At 44.7% G+C, this 16743-nt stretch overlaps 1 protein-coding gene across 2 annotated transcripts; it reads left to right on the plus strand.

The window, feature by feature from the left end:
- The first annotated feature begins 981 nt into the window (after window positions 1–981).
- Window positions 982–5086, plus strand: LOC123160221 (AT-hook motif nuclear-localized protein 1). Of its 2 annotated transcripts, none has more exons than XM_044578032.1 (5): window positions 982–2128; window positions 3125–3192; window positions 3775–3906; window positions 3999–4139; window positions 4512–5086. In XM_044578032.1, the coding sequence occupies exons 1-5, from the start codon at window positions 1603–1605 to the stop codon at window positions 4806–4808; spliced, it is 1164 nt and encodes a 387-aa protein (XP_044433967.1). In that variant the 5' UTR covers window positions 982–1602; the 3' UTR covers window positions 4809–5086. The 2 variants fall into 2 exon arrangements, with proteins under 2 accessions (XP_044433967.1, XP_044433966.1); XM_044578031.1 differs by having other exon boundaries at window positions 995–2128; window positions 3999–4160.
- The last annotated feature ends 11657 nt before the right edge of the window (window positions 5087–16743 follow it).

Here is a 16743-nt window from a genome sequence, read left to right on the forward strand (position 1 = left end):
TCTTCACTTCTGAACTACTACTACCAAACAATTTTTAATATGCATATGCAGCTATAGGTCGACCCAAATGCTTATGCAATTACTAGTACCCATTTAGTACACAAGAAGGCGTTTTATTCTCAAACGATGGCTTGAACCTGAAGTCCGGACACAATAAGCCTAAATAGAACAAACAAATGAGCGTTATATTTTATGCGCCAAAACAAATGAGAGGCATCTATACTACGGAGGACATCACATTATGTAGCCCAAAAATTCAAAAAAAAAAAGGAATTATTATGTACTCTTTCTATAAACTAATATAAGAACGTTTAGATCACTACTCAGAGCGAGTAGCTCTCTGGTTGTTCTACACAGTTTCTTCTTTGATGCATATAAGAGTATACAAATTTTAGATGTGGTCGACTTCAACGGAGAAGAGCAGCTCTCAGGGATCACAATACACTTTAGATTTTTCTTCGAAAGTACGTCAAGAGCCTACCATAGCTTTATAAAAGATAGATGAATACGTACAAGAGATTAAGTGTTAGTTAAATGACATAGAACGACATCCAACACAACCTCAACTACTAGGGACTACTCACAAAGATGTTGAACTCCGCTTACTCCAGCTTTCGCCCACACACTAAGCTCTTGAAAATTGAAATCTACCGTGGCCAATTCATCATATAGAATTTCCACAAGATAGTACTAGTACTTGGGAAAAAACTTTTGCCCAAGGGGAGTATGCATGTTTCTCCATTTCATTTCATTTCGTTTCAGACAAGACTAGCCGTTGAAACACACCACCAGTCGAGCCAAAGCTGCTTCCACACGGACCAGTTGAGCTCAGCTTCCCCTTTCACTCCACTGTACAGTCTGTCCCCTTTGACTCGCCGGAAGCCCGCACGCGACGACAAGCCAGCCGCCGATGACCAGCCCCACAGTGGCACATCCGTAAATCCCCCCCCCCCCCTCCCCCCCCACACACACAAAACCACGCCCTTTCCCGGCCCTAATCCCGCATTTAGGCCTCAAGCCCAGTAATTTATCCATTTAAACGCGTAAAGCCAAACATTTTCCACTTCCCGTTCTGCCCCTCCCGAACGGCATTTTTCGAATTCCGCATTAAAAACTCGGCCTGGGGCGTACAGCGACAATTTCGCGTCCGATTTCTTTATTGTTATCGCCCCCGGACGCGGCACTAATTTAATGCCCCGATAATTTTGTTTATTTTTCCTTTTTTTAATTGGTTTTTTGTATCACGCTCTCCCCTCCCCTTTTTTGCTTTTAGTTTTGCCTTTTTATTTCCTGCGTCTCCTCCCCTTTTGTTTTGCATTCCGGCCTCGCTCGCTCGCTCCCGGTTTCTTCCTCCTCTCGCCTCCCGGCCGCAGCGCAGGATTCTCCTTTGTTTTTGGTTCCTGGGATTTGTGGGTTTTTTTGCTCTATTTTTGTGGGCTTTTTTCCCGGTGTTTTGAGTTTTTTTCTGGGGATTTTTGGGGGCGGGTTTTAAGGAGGGAGCCGGAGGTGGTGCGAGATGGGGGCAGTGCGTGGGAGCTCTAATGGCGGGAGCTCGTGTCGGAAGCCCTAGTTGGAGCTGGTTCTGTGTCGAGTGCTGCGCGCATGGAGGCCAAGCCAGGGGAAGCGAGCTCTCCGACCGCAACTGCGGCTGCGGCTGCACCGGTAGCAGCAGCGGCGGTGCCGGAGGCTACGGTGAGCTTCCAGTCGCCGGCATCTGTGCCGCCTCCGGCAGCTTCACATGCACCTGTACCGTCTCCGGTGGAGATGGTTAGCTCGAGTGGCCTGTTTGTGCCGCCGGGTATGATGACGGCGATGGTGGCGGCCGCAGGAAGAGGGGCTCTGTCCGCGGGGCCGTTGGTGAAGGTGGGGAAGAAGCGGGGGAGGCCAAGGAAGTACGGGCCTGACGGGAGCCTGATCCAGCCGTTGAACGCCACGCCGATCTCCGCGTCGGCTCCGATGTCGGCCGCCGTCGCAGCGGGGCAGTACACGCCTGCGGCCGCGGTTGGCGCCGCCATGAAGCGCGGGAGGGGCCGGCCCCTCGACTTCGCCGCCGCGGCGGCCAAGCCGTACCACCACCAGCTGCAGCAGCCGGCGCAGCAGCAGTTCGGTTTCCACTTCAGCTCCATTGGTTAGTATCCTTCTCGTGCTCACTTCTCTTCACCCCAAAAAATGTTCAGAAAAATCTAGGAGTATAATCTTTTGCCCCAATCCACAAATCCTCCATGGAAAAAACGGAACTACTTGACGGACGATTTTTTGTTGAACGACGCATGCACGATAGCTGATCCAAGCGCCTACGGCTGCTCAGACTTGCCAGTGGATGGTTTGTGATGCAGTGTCGTGCACATCTCGGCTAGCAAGCGTCGTGTGTGTAGCACTGCTCTGGAAAAAAATAAAAACTTGATTATTTCCTAAATTTTCCGCAGATTAGGTCTCAGAAATTATGATACTACTAGTATTACATAATAATAGATGTTTGCTGCAGAGGGGCAAATTGCAGAAGTCGGGCGTCACTCCGTAGTTCGTTCCTTGTCATGGCACTGTCTGTGTCTGTCCCTCTCTTATCCGAATATTTCTTGTCTCCTCACCACGCCTCCATCCATGATCAGATGCACGGTCATGCAAGATTCGAAGCTCTGGGAGTAAGTAGGGGCCAGGTGGAGGCATATCCTTACTGAATCCTTAGGGCCTCTTTGCTGTTCTGTTCTTTTCTCTGGTGGGGTTCTGCCGCCGTGGGGGAGGCATGGTGACATGGTGATGCTGCTGCTGGTGGTTACTGATTCTGAACCAAATACGGAGATGGATCATAACAAGATCCTCACAGTTAGGATGGAGGTACTCCTCCCTTGGTAGCCCCAGTCATCGCTGTCTCTGCCGTGATGGCAATGCGCAACAGCAATTGGGAATGGCTGGGGTGAAACAGTTTGTCAAGCATCATGAATCTGTAGCATAACATACTAGGATTCGGTGTAAAATGATTAATGGTTACTTATGTTTGCATTGAATGGGCTACTGGATCACCTGTTTTCTGCAAACAGTTGATCTTAGGCCACCTGGAACTTTCACTTCGCTTTGTCATATTCTGGTGTCAGTTCAGTCTGTTAACCGCAGCATTTGCTTGTAGGTGACATGGTGGCTTGTTCTGCTGGTGGGAATTTCACTCCTCATATCATTACTGTTGCTCCTGGTGAGGTATGATTCCAATGCTTCCTTTGAAGTCATGGCTGGTAGCTTACATTGGATGTTTTTCAGCCTGGTCAAGTTGTATGCATTCTTGTCCGCAAAGCTATTCTGACTAGCATGCGTTTTATCTGATCTTAAAACTTTTTTTTTGAGAAGCACAGATTACAATGTAGACGCACGCACACACTCACACCACCACACACACGCACTCACACAACACCTACTGAAGACCGGATCGAAGTCACTGAAAAAGTAATTTCAGTAATTGGTTCTCATCTTAACCATCCAACACTAGTTGGTTCTCATCTTGAAACTTAATTTGAAAGAGCAAATATGCTGCTCTATCTCAAAAGGCTTTGCCAGATTTTGAGACTAGTGTTATACATAGTACTCCATGTCTAACCATTGCTGGTGTTATCCATGAATTGTGTTTTTACCTTCAGACTTGTCTCTCTCAAATTTGATTACTTATACTTCTGCATGTTTAACCATTGCTACTCTTACCAATCCCTGGATAACTACCGAATAAAGTGTTTTTTTATGAAGAGCTTAATTATCAGTGGTGCTGATAGTTGTTGCATGTTGATTCAGGATGTGACGATGAAGGTTATATCATTTTCTCAACAAGGACCGCGAGCTATTTGTATTCTCTCTGCTAACGGTGTGATATCAAATGTTACACTTCGTCAACCGGACTCCTCTGGCGGCACGTTAACTTATGAGGTATGTTCATTCACTCTAATGCACGTAATACCTTATTACGAAGCTATTTCGCCTGCATGTGTAAAGACTCAGCCCTCCTATTTTGTCTGTAGGGACGCTTTGAGTTGCTGTCCTTGTCTGGTTCCTTCATGCCAACTGAAAATAGTGGCACACGAAGTCGGTCAGGCGGAATGAGTGTTTCTCTTGCCAGCCCAGATGGTCGTGTTGTCGGTGGTGGAGTTGCTGGCCTTCTGGTAGCGGCTAGTCCTGTTCAGGTGCTGCTACTTACTCCCTCCGTCCGAAAATACTTGTCATCAAAATGGACAAAAAGAGATGTATCTAGAACTAAAATACATCTAGATACATTCGCTTTTATTCATTTTGATGACAAGTATTTTCGGACGGAGGGAGTATCTATCATAATAATTTGAACACTTATGAGTGGTCTGTCAACTAAACCAAATTCTCCACTAATCTTGATAACACAGTAACATTTGGGTATAAAAGGTCGATTTACTGCATCTTGACCATTCAATTTGCATTTATCAGCAAGGTAATCAAATGTGCAATAGTAGTTGTATATCTCCTGCAAAACGTAACTGAACATCATTGATTCTGATTGCCAGATTGTCGTGGGAAGCTTCCTGCCAAGCTATCCGATGGAGCCGAAGCAGAAGAAGGCAAGGGTGGTCGCGGCACCAACCCTTAGCCAGGCCCCCCCTGCTGTTCGGCTCTCTAGTGCGGATACGCACAGCAGCGAGCAAGGGCATCACAGCTTGGCCGCCCCGAGAATGAACGTTGTAACTTCTTCAGCGTACAGCGCAGACCAGAACTGGGCATCCACGGTTGTTCAGTCAGCTCCTGCCGAGGCATCAAGAAGCGCATCGTCGGGCGATCTGAACCTCACTGCCTCTGGATCCTGAAGCCCATCGAGCCAAACCCGAGGAATTAATCCACAGAGTCTCTGTCTGGTGCATTTCCTTTCTGACATGTAAAAGATGTATCCACTAGGTTGGCTTTCAAAAACCCCACTAGGTTTTCTGTCGGGCAGCTCAAGAGTCTAACTGCATTTGCTGTAGCTATGTGACGTTAGTACCTGTCGATCTTGTTGGACATTGTGTAGCTACACTTCTATTGTTAGTGTGTCCTAGCCTCTTAGGCCTACTTCATCTGTTGGATTACATGGATTAATTTTGAGTTAGAGTTTTTCTCACAACTGTTCTTGCTGTGCTACTGTCTCCTTTCGCTGATCATGATCCACCAATCAATCTGAAGTTACTTTAGTACTACCAAGGCTTCATTTACCAAACTGGTGACACATGCTCATGTCTTTTTTTACAGTTCTACTGTATTCTCATTAATAAATTAAAATATGTACAATCCAGCAAAACAACATAAAGGAAATTCAACCTGTGCCAGTTCTATGAAACATCGACATTAGATTATACTCCCTCCGTTCCTAAATGTAAGTCTTTGTAGATATTCCACTATGAACCACATACGGATGTATATAGATGTATTTTAAGTTTAGATTCATTTATTTAGCTTCGTATATAGTCCATCTAGTGAAATCCCTACAAAGACTTATATTTAGGAACGGAGGGAGTATGGTCTGATCTACCCAACTATGGATCTTTTCTGCTTTGGTGTGCTTTGCCTTGATCTGAGTAGCCCACAGTCCTTCCTGTAAGTAATGCTTCCAACCCTGAATGTGTGGTGCAGCTGATCTGAAGATTTCGTCGTTTCTTATGGACCAAATTTCCCAGCACCCCACTGTTAGAATGTCCGATGCAATATCTTCTAGCAGTTGAAGTAGGGCAAGCTGGAATTCATCAAATATTAATATACCTCTGTGCCTAAATGTAATGATGTTGTCCCAGCACTGCAGCGCAAATGGGCAATTCCAGAAGAGATGTAGAAGTGTTTCCTCTGTGTTATCTGCACAAATGCACAGTTATATTTATCCAGGTGCATGGTCTTTCTGTTGAGAAGATTCCTTGTATTGATCCAGTCATGGAGGAGCCAGAGTAAGATCTTGTGCCTCAATCTGCAATTTGGTGGCATAGGAATTAAGCTCAAGGAACTTTGTTGACAGTGGTTGGTCCCACCAATAGTCAGTCCAAAGAAGTGTTACATTTCCTGACTTAGCTTTGCAAATTGCAAACTTCTTGTAGATGGGCAGGAGCTTGAGTAGGGACTTCCACCAGAAGGATCCTACCAATCTCTCTCGAGGGAGTGTGTTGGAGTAGTTAGTTTCCTAAATGATGTTGACCCATGGAATATTTTCTTTGTTGAGAAACTTATGGATGTGCTTCATGAGAAGTGCTTTATTGTGGGTCTCAATATCCAAAATACCCAACCCTCCATTTGCCTTAGGTTGGGTAGCTTTGTTCCAAGCAATAAGTGCAACCTCTCTCTCTTGAGTACCAAATTTCCTCCAGAAGCAGTTTTTGAGGTATATATTGAGCTGGTTGACCACAATTATAGGTATTCTGAGTGAAACATGAAGAATATGGGCATACTAGATAAGACTGATTTGGTACGAGTCAATTTATCTTCAGTGGATAGCAGAGTAGAACACCCCAGAAGCCTGTTTTCCACTCTCTTCAGTAGAGGCAGGTAATCCTCAATTCTTGGTTTCCTAAGACTAAGAGGTAGGCCCAGATATGCATGAGGTGGAGTTCCAATTTGACAACCCAATAAAGCAGAAAGAATTTGCATCTTTTGATCAGAAGTATTGATGGAAATCATGATTGACTTGTTCTAGTTCACTTTGAGGCCAGTGCAGGCTGCATAGTGTAGCAGGAGAGATTTGATGTTGTTCAACTGAGAAGCATCTGCATTGGCCACCAGAATGGTATCATCTATATATTGGATAATAGAGTAATCTGGGCTTGTTTGCTGAGTTAGAGGGGACCACACTAGAGAATTTTGCATGGCTTCATTCATCATAGTCTAAAGGAGGTCTGCTGCTAGCACAAAGATAAGAGGAGACAAAGGGTCACCTTGTCACACCCCACTTCTGCAAAGGAATTGTTTTCCAAGCACTCCATTGAGTAAGACAGACGAGAACCCTGTGCTATATATCATCTTAATCTAATTAAGCCACTTGCTTCCAAAACCTTTGGCCTGCAAAATCTCAATGATTGTGTCATGGTTGAGCATATCAAATGCTTTTTTCAAAATCCAGCTTCAGAGCACAATTTTCTCTGGTTGATCGGTAGCAATATATTCATATGACCAAGCTAAGCAGTATTGAAGACGTCGCTTACGTTGTACTTGTTGCGTGGGATGTCGATCTTGTAGGCGTTGTCATTGTAGCATGCTAGCACCTTGAAGGGTCCATCGGCTCGTGGTAGTAGCTTGGACGTGCGCTCATTGGGGGAGCGGTCCTTACGAAGATGTAGCCATACTAGATCGCTTCAGTTTGAACACCATTGGGTCTTTTTGATGTTGAGCTTGGTGGCGAGGCGGTGTACTTGACGCTCGATCATGGACCTTGTATCTTCATGCACCTTCTTGAGATAACTTACTCTTGCCCTTGCGTCCATGTTCGCTCGTTCTTGGAGCCGTAGAGGGAGGATGTCCAAGGGCGATAATGGGTTAAGCCGTAGACGACTCGAAGGGGGACTTTCCGGTAGTAGAGTGTCTTGCGCGGTTGTAGGAGTACTCGGTGATGGGAAAACACTCCTCCCACTCCTTGATGTTCTTCTTGATCAACACGCGTAGGAGAGTAGATAGCGTCCGATTGGTGACTTCCGTTTGGCCATCGGTTTGGGGATGATAAGCCGTCAAGAATAGTAGCTTGATGCCGAACTTGGCTCATAGTGTCTTACAAAAGTAGCTTAGGAACTTGACGTCGTAGTCCGACACAATTGTCCCTGGCATTCCGTGTAACCTCAAGATTTTCCTACAAAAGAGATTTGCAACATGTGAAGCATCGTCTATCTTATTGCATGGGATGAAATGTGCCATTTTAGAGATCGGTCCACAACAAAAAATATCAAATCCTTGCCATTTTGAGTCCTAGGTAATCCAAGCATAAAATCCGTGCTAATATCTTCCCATGGTTTATATGGAATAGGGAGTGGCATATGTAAACCATGAGACTGAGCTTGTGAATTAGCTCTGCGGCATGTAGAGCATCGGTTGGTGAAACATGCGACGTCGCGGAACATCTTGGGCCGAAAGTACTTGAAGGAGAGTGTGCAAACGTCTTCTCGTTCCCGAAATGCCTCATAAGTTCTCTGCCGTGAGCCTCTTGCAAAAGTAACAAACGAAGAGAAGACTCGGGTATACAAAGTTTGTTAGCGCACCTAAGATAGCCATTCTTGAGGTAATAGTTCTCCCAACAATTGTTAGGAAGACAGTTGGCTAAGGAATTGCAAACGAAGGATCATGTGCATATAGATCTTTAACATGCTCAAAGCCAATAACATTCAATTCAAGTTGAGTAACTAACATGCACTTGCGGGAAAGGGCACCCGCCACAACATTTTCCTTACCCTTAATGTACTTGATCACATAAGGAAAATATTCAAGAAATTCACTCCATGCATGTCGTTTATTCAACTTTGTTTGACCTTTAAGGTATTTAAGCTCTCATAATCGGTATGTATGACAAATTCATGTGGGCGAAGATAATGCTCCCAAACACGCAATACTCGCACTAAAGCATATAATTCTTTGTCATAGATGGGATAGTTGAGTTGAGCTTCAGAAAGTTTTTCACTAAAATATGCAATGGGTCACTTTTCTTGCATCAAAACTCCACCAATACCATTACCACTAGCATCACAATGGACCTCAAATGTTTCTTCAAAATTAGGTAATGCAAGAAAGCATGTGTAAGCAAAGATTTGAGCTCATCAAATGCGGTAGATTAAGAGGGTCCCCAAACAAAAGGTGCATTCTTCTTACTCAAGGCATGCAATGGTGATGCAATGGTGCTAAAATCTTTAACAAAGCGACGGTAGAAGCCGGCTAGTCCAAGGAAACTACACACTTGTTGCAAATTTGTGGGTTGTGGCCAAGTTTTAATTGCTTCAGTTTTAGACTCATCAACATGGACACCCTTAGACGACACCACAACGCCCAAGAAAAAAAGCTTGTCAACACCAAAAATACTTTTTTCCATGTTAGCATAAATACACTCGTTTCTAAGAACTTGCAAAATGTCCCTAAGATGGGTGACATGATCTTCTAGTGATTCGCTAAACACTTGTATATCGTTAAAGTAGACCACAACACATATGCCAATATATTTGCGAAGAACATAGTGCATCACACGCATCAAAGTGTTGGGTGCTTCCGATGATCCCATAGGCATAACTAACCACTCGTAAAAGCCAAATTTAGTTTTAAAAGCGGTTTTCCAATGATCACCTTGTTGTATGCGAATTTGGTAATAGCCACTTTTAAGATCAATCTTTGAGAAAATGGTGGTGCCGCTAAGCTCATCTAGCATATCGTCAAGGTGTGGAATGGGATGCCTATAGAGAACGGTGATAGCATTGATGGAACGACAATCGGAACACATGTGAAAACTACCATCTTTCTTAGACACAAGAATAACTAAAACATCACAAGGGCTCAAGCTTTCACGTACATGTCCGTTGTCAATAGGAGGTTGTACTTGGCATTGTATCTCCTTAGTTTCTTCGGGGTTGACGCGGTATGGAGCCTTGTTTGGTAGGGGTGCACAGGGGATGAGGTCGATGCGATGCGATGCCACATAGTGGAGGAAGGCCTAGAGGTAGATCATCGGTAAATACGTCCACGAACTCCTGCAAAAGATTAGACAACACTAGAGGTAGACTATTAGAAGTGTTAGTTCTTGCCTCTTTGTGTTTGCACACTAGGACATAGTGAATGACACTAGATGGGTTCTCACATACTTCTCTCATGTATCTCTTGGTGGCTAAAAGCACTAAGGTTTTCTTGTCGCTCATCATGGAGGCACTCATTTTTGACTTGTGGCACTCACTTTCTTGTTGGTGGTTCACTCTCTCACTATTCTCTCCGTGATGGGTGGATGCTTGCTTGTCGGCGATCACTTGACTTGGCTACATAGGTCACCGCACATACTATTTTCCCTTCATCTTGAAGCTGTAGTGGTTTGTTCTTTCGTTGTGGACGACACCGCGGTCGAATTGCCAAGGTCTTCCTAGGAGGAGATGGCACACGAACATACGAACCACATCACACTCCAAGGTGTCTTCATAGGCGCCCATCTTGAAGGAAACTTGCACGGTGTGCTCCACTTGAATGGTGCCGAAGTCACTAAGCCATTGGACCTTGTAGGGATGAGGATGCTTCATCTTGACCAACTGTAGCTTGGAACATAGCTCTTCACTTGCCAAATTGTGGAAACTTTCTCTGTCAATGATGACCTTCACGAAACATCCATTGATGCCCACTTTGGTGTGGAAGATGTGGCAACGTTGGTCTTCGTCTTGTTGGTGTTGAAGTGTCAAAACCTTGGAGACAACAAGAGTGGTACTTGAATCATTGTCGCAAAAGACTTGATCATCTTCATCTTCATTCACTTGCCGGTGCATGGCCATGTGTTCAAGCGCTTCCATTTCTTCCTCGCTCATGGATTCATATGTGCCGTCGTCATGGGCAATCATGGTGCATCGAGTGGGGCACTCAAATGTCTTGTGGCCGCGACCTTGACATGTGAAGCATTTGATGTAACTCGTCTTGATGGTCTCCTCCATTGGAGTTGAGGATGATGAATCTCTCGGCTTGAAGTTGCTTGTAGTAGGAGGATGACTTGAAGATGTCAAAGTTTTCTTGTAACTTGACTTGTCGTTGTTGTTTGGTGATGCTCTAGTCAAGGCAGGGGGTGCCGTAGTTGTTGAAGCTTGAGTGTAGGAGTCGTAGGTCTTGTAAGAGTACTTGGCGTATTTGAATCATCTTGCACTTGTCGCTCGGCTTTGGTCGCTTGATGAACTAGCTCGAGAAGGTTGGAGTATGGTTGGAAGTCGGCGATCTTCTTTATTGGGTGATTGAGGCCGTTCAAGAAGTGTGCCATAGTTTGCTCGTCATCTTCCTTGACATTGGACCGTATGATTGCAATATCCATCTCTTGGTAGTATTCTTCCACTGTCTTCGTGCCTTGCTTGAGGAGTTGCAACTTTTTGAATAGATCTCGGGTGTAGTGTGTAGGCATGAAACGGGCTCTCATGACATCCTTCATTTGTGTCCAAGTCGTGATGGGTGGTTCGCCTCTCTCTTGGCGCCGCTCGATCACTTGTTCCTACGAAATGAGGACGTACACTTGAAACTCGAGGGAGGCCATGGCAATTTTCTTCTCCTCTTCGTAATTGTGAAGACGGAATATCTTGTTGACCTTAAATACTCATGAGAGAAACTCCTCGGGGTCGTTGCTTCCAGAGAACTTGGGCATGGTGAACTTGAGCTCGCCGTAGAGTTGTTCTTCATCGTGTGGGCGAAGGTGGTGTCGCCCTCGGCGTGGAGGAGGGTCTTCAATTTCACGTTCCACTTGATGGACTTGACGATTAGGACGAGGCATGTGTGCCCTGTTCCTTCTTTCTTGTTGCTCTTCAAGGCGAGCGACTTCATCTTGTCGTTCTTGGCAAAGTGCTTCTTCTTGTTCATGCACTTGACGGTTGCGTTCGGCGACGGCTCTAGTGGCCTCGCAGAGTGCGCGTTGTGCTTCGAGGGCTTGTTCATCATGATGTCTTTGTTCTTGTCGAAATGTGTTGCCACCTTGAGGTTCTTGATGTTGCAGTTGTGGAGGTTGCTCTTGGTCCACGACATCTTGTTCTTGGCGTCTCACTCTTTCACGTTCTTGGACTCTTTTATCGTGATTGTCGTCACGTTGATGAGAACGAGCTCGAGGAGGACTTGCATCAAAAGAAGAGTAGGCCGAAGAGTGGCGACTTGAGTGGCGCCGTCTTTAGGAAGAGGTGGTGGAAGACGCGCGGCGCACGATCATGTTGCGGAATTCTTCCATTTGTGTGGTGATCTTGGCGTCGAGGTAGTCGCGGTTACTTGCTTCCGATTGGCGTAGGTCGGTGGGGAGTTGCTCGATGCGGTCACCCAAAGCTTCACTTTCTTGACGAAGAGCTCGTTGGGTGACGAAGAAGTGATTCTTGGTGACGTAGTCGTGTTCGTGATATTGATCCTTGAAGAGTGGGTTCACCGAAGAACTTGGCCTAGCCATCATAACCAAGTGGTGGTGAGTAGGAAAATGAGAGAACAACACCAAAGTTACCTTTTCCGAAGATTGAGGATGTATCGAGTATCACTCAATGGAATGCTATAATAGGAGAATTGGTATCGGGTTTTGTTTCTCACACCTACAAGTAAAGGCTTATGGTGTAGCTCGGTTAGGATGAGTGGCACAAAATTCAATCAAGTGTTAGCCAAGATATTGATAATGTTGAAGAGATGCACAAATTGCAAGTAAAACAAATAGATCAAACCCAAGGATATCACTAGGAACACACACGCGAAAGATAGATGGGATCCATGCAACCAAGGAGTGAGCTAAAAAATGTAGAATCACAGAAAATGCTCTTGTTGTATGGATACTAGAGAGACGCTAGCTCGATTTCTCAAATAGGCTAGATACGCTAGTGCACCAACCTATGAGAGAAACGGGTCGTCTACTATCCCAAGTATGCTTATGTATGTATTGACCAAGATGATGGAATTATGCAAAATGGCTCAATGCTATTGCTGACAAGCTCTTTGCTTCTTTTTTTGTTTACTTAAAAGCTTTTTCTACTATGCCACAATGCTTGATATTCGAGTAGGAATATGAGATAACAAGTGTGATATGCACGGGAGAGACGTAACACTAAAGGTGAACAAATAGCATGGCCCGACAATTCTCAACTCGCTAGTCTCGATGGGTAAGTGACGCAAAGTGGCTCGAGGCTATCAAATGTAATGGCAAGGTATGATGTTAAGTTGTCGTCGAGGTTACCGTCCTTTCTTATGGTAGTATGAAGATGAAGTGGTCGATGTCGATGTGGATTCCAAGTCGGCGATGAGTGGCGGTGATGTCGAAGTCGAACCCTGCCTAAGTAGCCGAAACACCTTAGGACATGGTGAACCGCAACTCAAAAGCTCAATAACAACGGGAAGTAGTACAGAAAGCGAATGGTGGTAGTGGAATGGCAAAAAGATGCAAAAGGGTTGTGGCCGAACTGAACTGGAGGGGCCGTGCACATGGGGTAAGTTGAGCCCATGTGCATGGGGTCCCGTGGGCATGGGGTCACGATGGCCCATGCGCACGGGGTGTGCTGGCTGCGCAAGAACAACTTAGGACCCATGGGTAATTTCAAAAATTCGGCCAAAGTCGGTGGTGGGAAGGATGGGGGATGGTGGTAAGGGGTAGATCCACTTGTCAAACATGAAATTCATGGACCAAATCAACAAAATCTCACAAGATCCAACAAATTGCAAGAAATTTTTTTGGGGCTATTTTGCAGGGATTTTCGAATTGGGACAAAAAGCAACAAAATTAGGCTAGAATATGAGGGGTAGGGACTCCAAGATGTGAATCAACCATGGCTCATGATACCAAGATGTTGTAGGGTGGAACCCTAAGTGGATATCTTTTCACACTTGGAGGGGGAAAAGGGATGAACACAAGAACACAAAGGGAAAATTCACTCAAACAAAACCCAATCACACATCCACTAGAATAGCATAGTTGAGATTCCACAAGAATATAAGAACAATCCAAGGAAACAAGCACAAAGGTAAGGTTCTTCCCACTCCTAAGGAGGTGAGGTCTTGATGATAGTCTTCTCCAAGAGGAGGTCTTGATATCCATTTGGGATCCTCTCCTAAAAGGTCTTGATCTCCAAGAGGAGTAGTAGAAGGAGCAAAGCTCTATCAATGTCTCACATATACTTTGATAACCCTAACAAATGTCTTAGACCCAAAATATATAGCTAGAGGGAGTAAGGGATGACTTGGGAGGCAAGGAAGGGCATCCACGACCTAAACCTGGGAGGCCCGGCGCATAGGGTAAGTTGGGCTCGTGCGCACAGGGGTCCCGTGTTCACGGTATGCGCATGGGTGCTACAACGTCCAGGGCCCATGCGCACATGGGTGCGAGTCTCGGTTATAAAAGGTCTCTGGGTAGCCCGTGGGCATGGGCTTGGGGAGGCCCGTGCGCACGGGGCGCCTGGGACCTGCTGCCTTCATCTTGATGGACTCCTCCTTCTTCCTTGAGGCCTTGGGGTCCTTCTCCTATGCCCATGGGATGCTCCTTGGATGCTAGGTGGTATTCGTCCTCATACCTAATGACACATAGTATGTTTTGGTGAGGTAGCAACCAAGTTCCATTCATATCCACATCTACCTCAAGTAGGAGTGAGTTCACCTCGGTTTCAATGGCTCGTGCTCGAGCTCTTGCCATAGGTCCATGTGGTGCTTGATGTGTTGGTGTAGAGTCCATGGGGATGATGGAAGGATGCTCTGCATCACCTTTGGCCTGCAAAATCTCAATTGTGGTGTCATGGTTGAGCATATCAACGCTTTTTCATAATCCAGGTTCAGGAGCACAATTTTCTATGTTTGATTGGTAGCATTGGTGTATATATTCGTATGACCAAGCTAAGCAGTCTTGTAAGAATTTGTTAGACAGGAAACCATACTAATTTTGGTGAACAAAAGAGAGGATGATTTTCTGCAATCTATTTGCGAGTAACTTGGTTATGATCTTCAGTGTGCAATTCAGGAGTTAGATAGGCCTAAAGTCATTTGGGTGGATAGCAACATCATTTTTGGGAATAAGGGTGATGAATGAGTAACTGATGCTCTGAATATTGAATGTCCCCTTGTGGAAATCATCTATGAGTTTGTAAAAATTAGGTGCCACAATGTCCCAACATGATTTTAGAAAAAGTTGCATTAAAACCATCAGGCCTAGGTGATTTGTCTGTTGGCATGCTTTTAATCACTTCATCAATTTCCCCTTTGGACAAAGGGGTTTCTAATTCAGACAAATCAGCTTGTTGATGTAGTATTGTGCAAAAGTAGGGGGTTGTCAGATTTTGTAGATGTGCCCAATCTTTTTTTGAAAGCCCTGAATAAAATGGCAGCTTTGGCTTGGTGCTCATGATGCTCTTGGTCATCTTCATCTTTCAACATTGCAATGTGATTGTATCTGTGCTTGATGGTTGCTTTTGCTTTAAAGTACTTAATGTTTGCCTCCCTCATTTTAATGTTTCTGATGGTAGCCCTCTGCTTCCAATAAATTCTCTGCTGCTCATTAATATTTCTCAAGTGCTCAATGAGGATTTTCCTGCCATTAGATTCTACCAGAGTCAAATCCTAAATTTCTCTATTACATCATAATATAGAATCATGAAGTTGGTTTCCTTGATGGTTTCCTTGCAACTTGAGATGGTTCTAGCCCAATTTTTTAGGCCCTTCATGAGTCTCTTAAATTTGGCTGCGATGCATTTAGCACTATCCCTTTCATGCACACCTTGTTCCCAAATTTGTTTGACCACCTCTTTGAATTGATAGTGTTGGAGCCAGAAGTTTTCAAACCTAAACGGTTGAGATTTTGGAAGAGAGGTCCCAATCTTAATTAGAACTAGTATGTGTTCAGAGGTGGTTGTGGCAAGAGGAATGACCATGGTGGAAGGGAAAGAGAGAGTCAGACTTTAGAAGTGAAGCACCAATCTAATTTTTCCTATAAAGGAGCCTCTTGCATGTTGCTCCAAGTGAAATTTCTGCCTTTTAGGGGGGGGGGGGGTGGTCTCTACCAATGCTTGATTGCTGATAGCTTCATTACACAAGAACATATCATTAATGTTGCCTCCCTCCCTGTTCATGTTGTGAGGATATCTGGTATAGTTAAAGTCACCCAATGCCAACCAGTTTTCATCATCACCAACCTGGAAGTTCTGAAACCAGTTTAGAAAATCAAGCCTGGCCTCTTGTTGGCAAGGCCCATATATATTTGTGAGTGTCCATACAATCCCAGATAACTTGCAAGTGAATTTAATAGTGAGGGAGAAGTCATTTTGATGAAACATCTGTCCAGAGAAAAGCTGGTCATTCCAGGCAATAAGGAGCCCACCAGATGCACCATTAGAAGGCAGAAACTCAAACTTAGCTATGCTTTTATGACAAAACTTTCTGAGGTAGGAAGTGTCAAACAGTTCTCTTTTGGTTTCTTGCAGGCAAATGATCGAGCATGCTATTTCTTCAATTTTATTAGATATGGCAACCCATTTCTTGGGGTCATTGATACCCCTTATATCCAGTTCCTAGCCATGATCAATAAGCAGCTGATGGGTACAAGTAAAAATAGTCCGGGACTCATTTTCCAACAAGAACCACATTACAAAAACATAGGTGATGATATGAGATGAAGCATACTGAGATTGATAACAGATCATAGACCAAAAAGCCATAGCATACTGAGTCTGAGATCTACTCATAAACCTAACTGCAACATCATAGTTCTGTTCCCAGTAACAAACAAAAGACATACAACTCTCCATATCACAAACATAAATGGGACTGTTCATACATGATAACATGCACATCCAGTTCTGGCTCTTATTAAGGTTCTTGGCTACAATGCTCCCCACCTTGACTTTGTTGCAGATCTTGGTCTTATTGGTCTTCTTGGTCTTGATGGTGAGCTTGTCTTCAGCAATGTCTTGTGCATTAACCTTGTAGAAAGATGTGTTAAGATTCTTAACAATCCTTGCATGTAAAGGTGGGGGAAAAGAGTAGCAAGCAAGACATTCTTTGTCCAAGCAAACTGTTTTCTTAAAACCTTATTTATTTTTTTGAAGTCTTGAACTTCTCCTTACCTATGTTTCCACTAAGGGTCCCTTTTCCTTT

Source organism: Triticum aestivum, chromosome 7B (assembly GCF_018294505.1).
Source record: "Triticum aestivum cultivar Chinese Spring chromosome 7B, IWGSC CS RefSeq v2.1, whole genome shotgun sequence".
Lineage (NCBI taxonomy): Eukaryota > Viridiplantae > Streptophyta > Magnoliopsida > Poales > Poaceae > Triticum > Triticum aestivum.

Bases quoted from the DNA above. Each gene is read 5' to 3' on its own strand.
- LOC123160221 (XM_044578031.1), top strand. From the start codon at position 1,603: ATGGAGGCCAAGCCAGGGGAAGCGAGCTCTCCGACCGCAACTGCGGCT. The intron at 2,129-3,124 runs GTTAGTATCCTT...ATTTGCTTGTAG, and splicing joins TTTCCACTTCAGCTCCATTG to GTGACATGGTGGCTTGTTCT. The intron at 3,193-3,774 runs GTATGATTCCAA...ATGTTGATTCAG, and splicing joins TTACTGTTGCTCCTGGTGAG to GATGTGACGATGAAGGTTAT.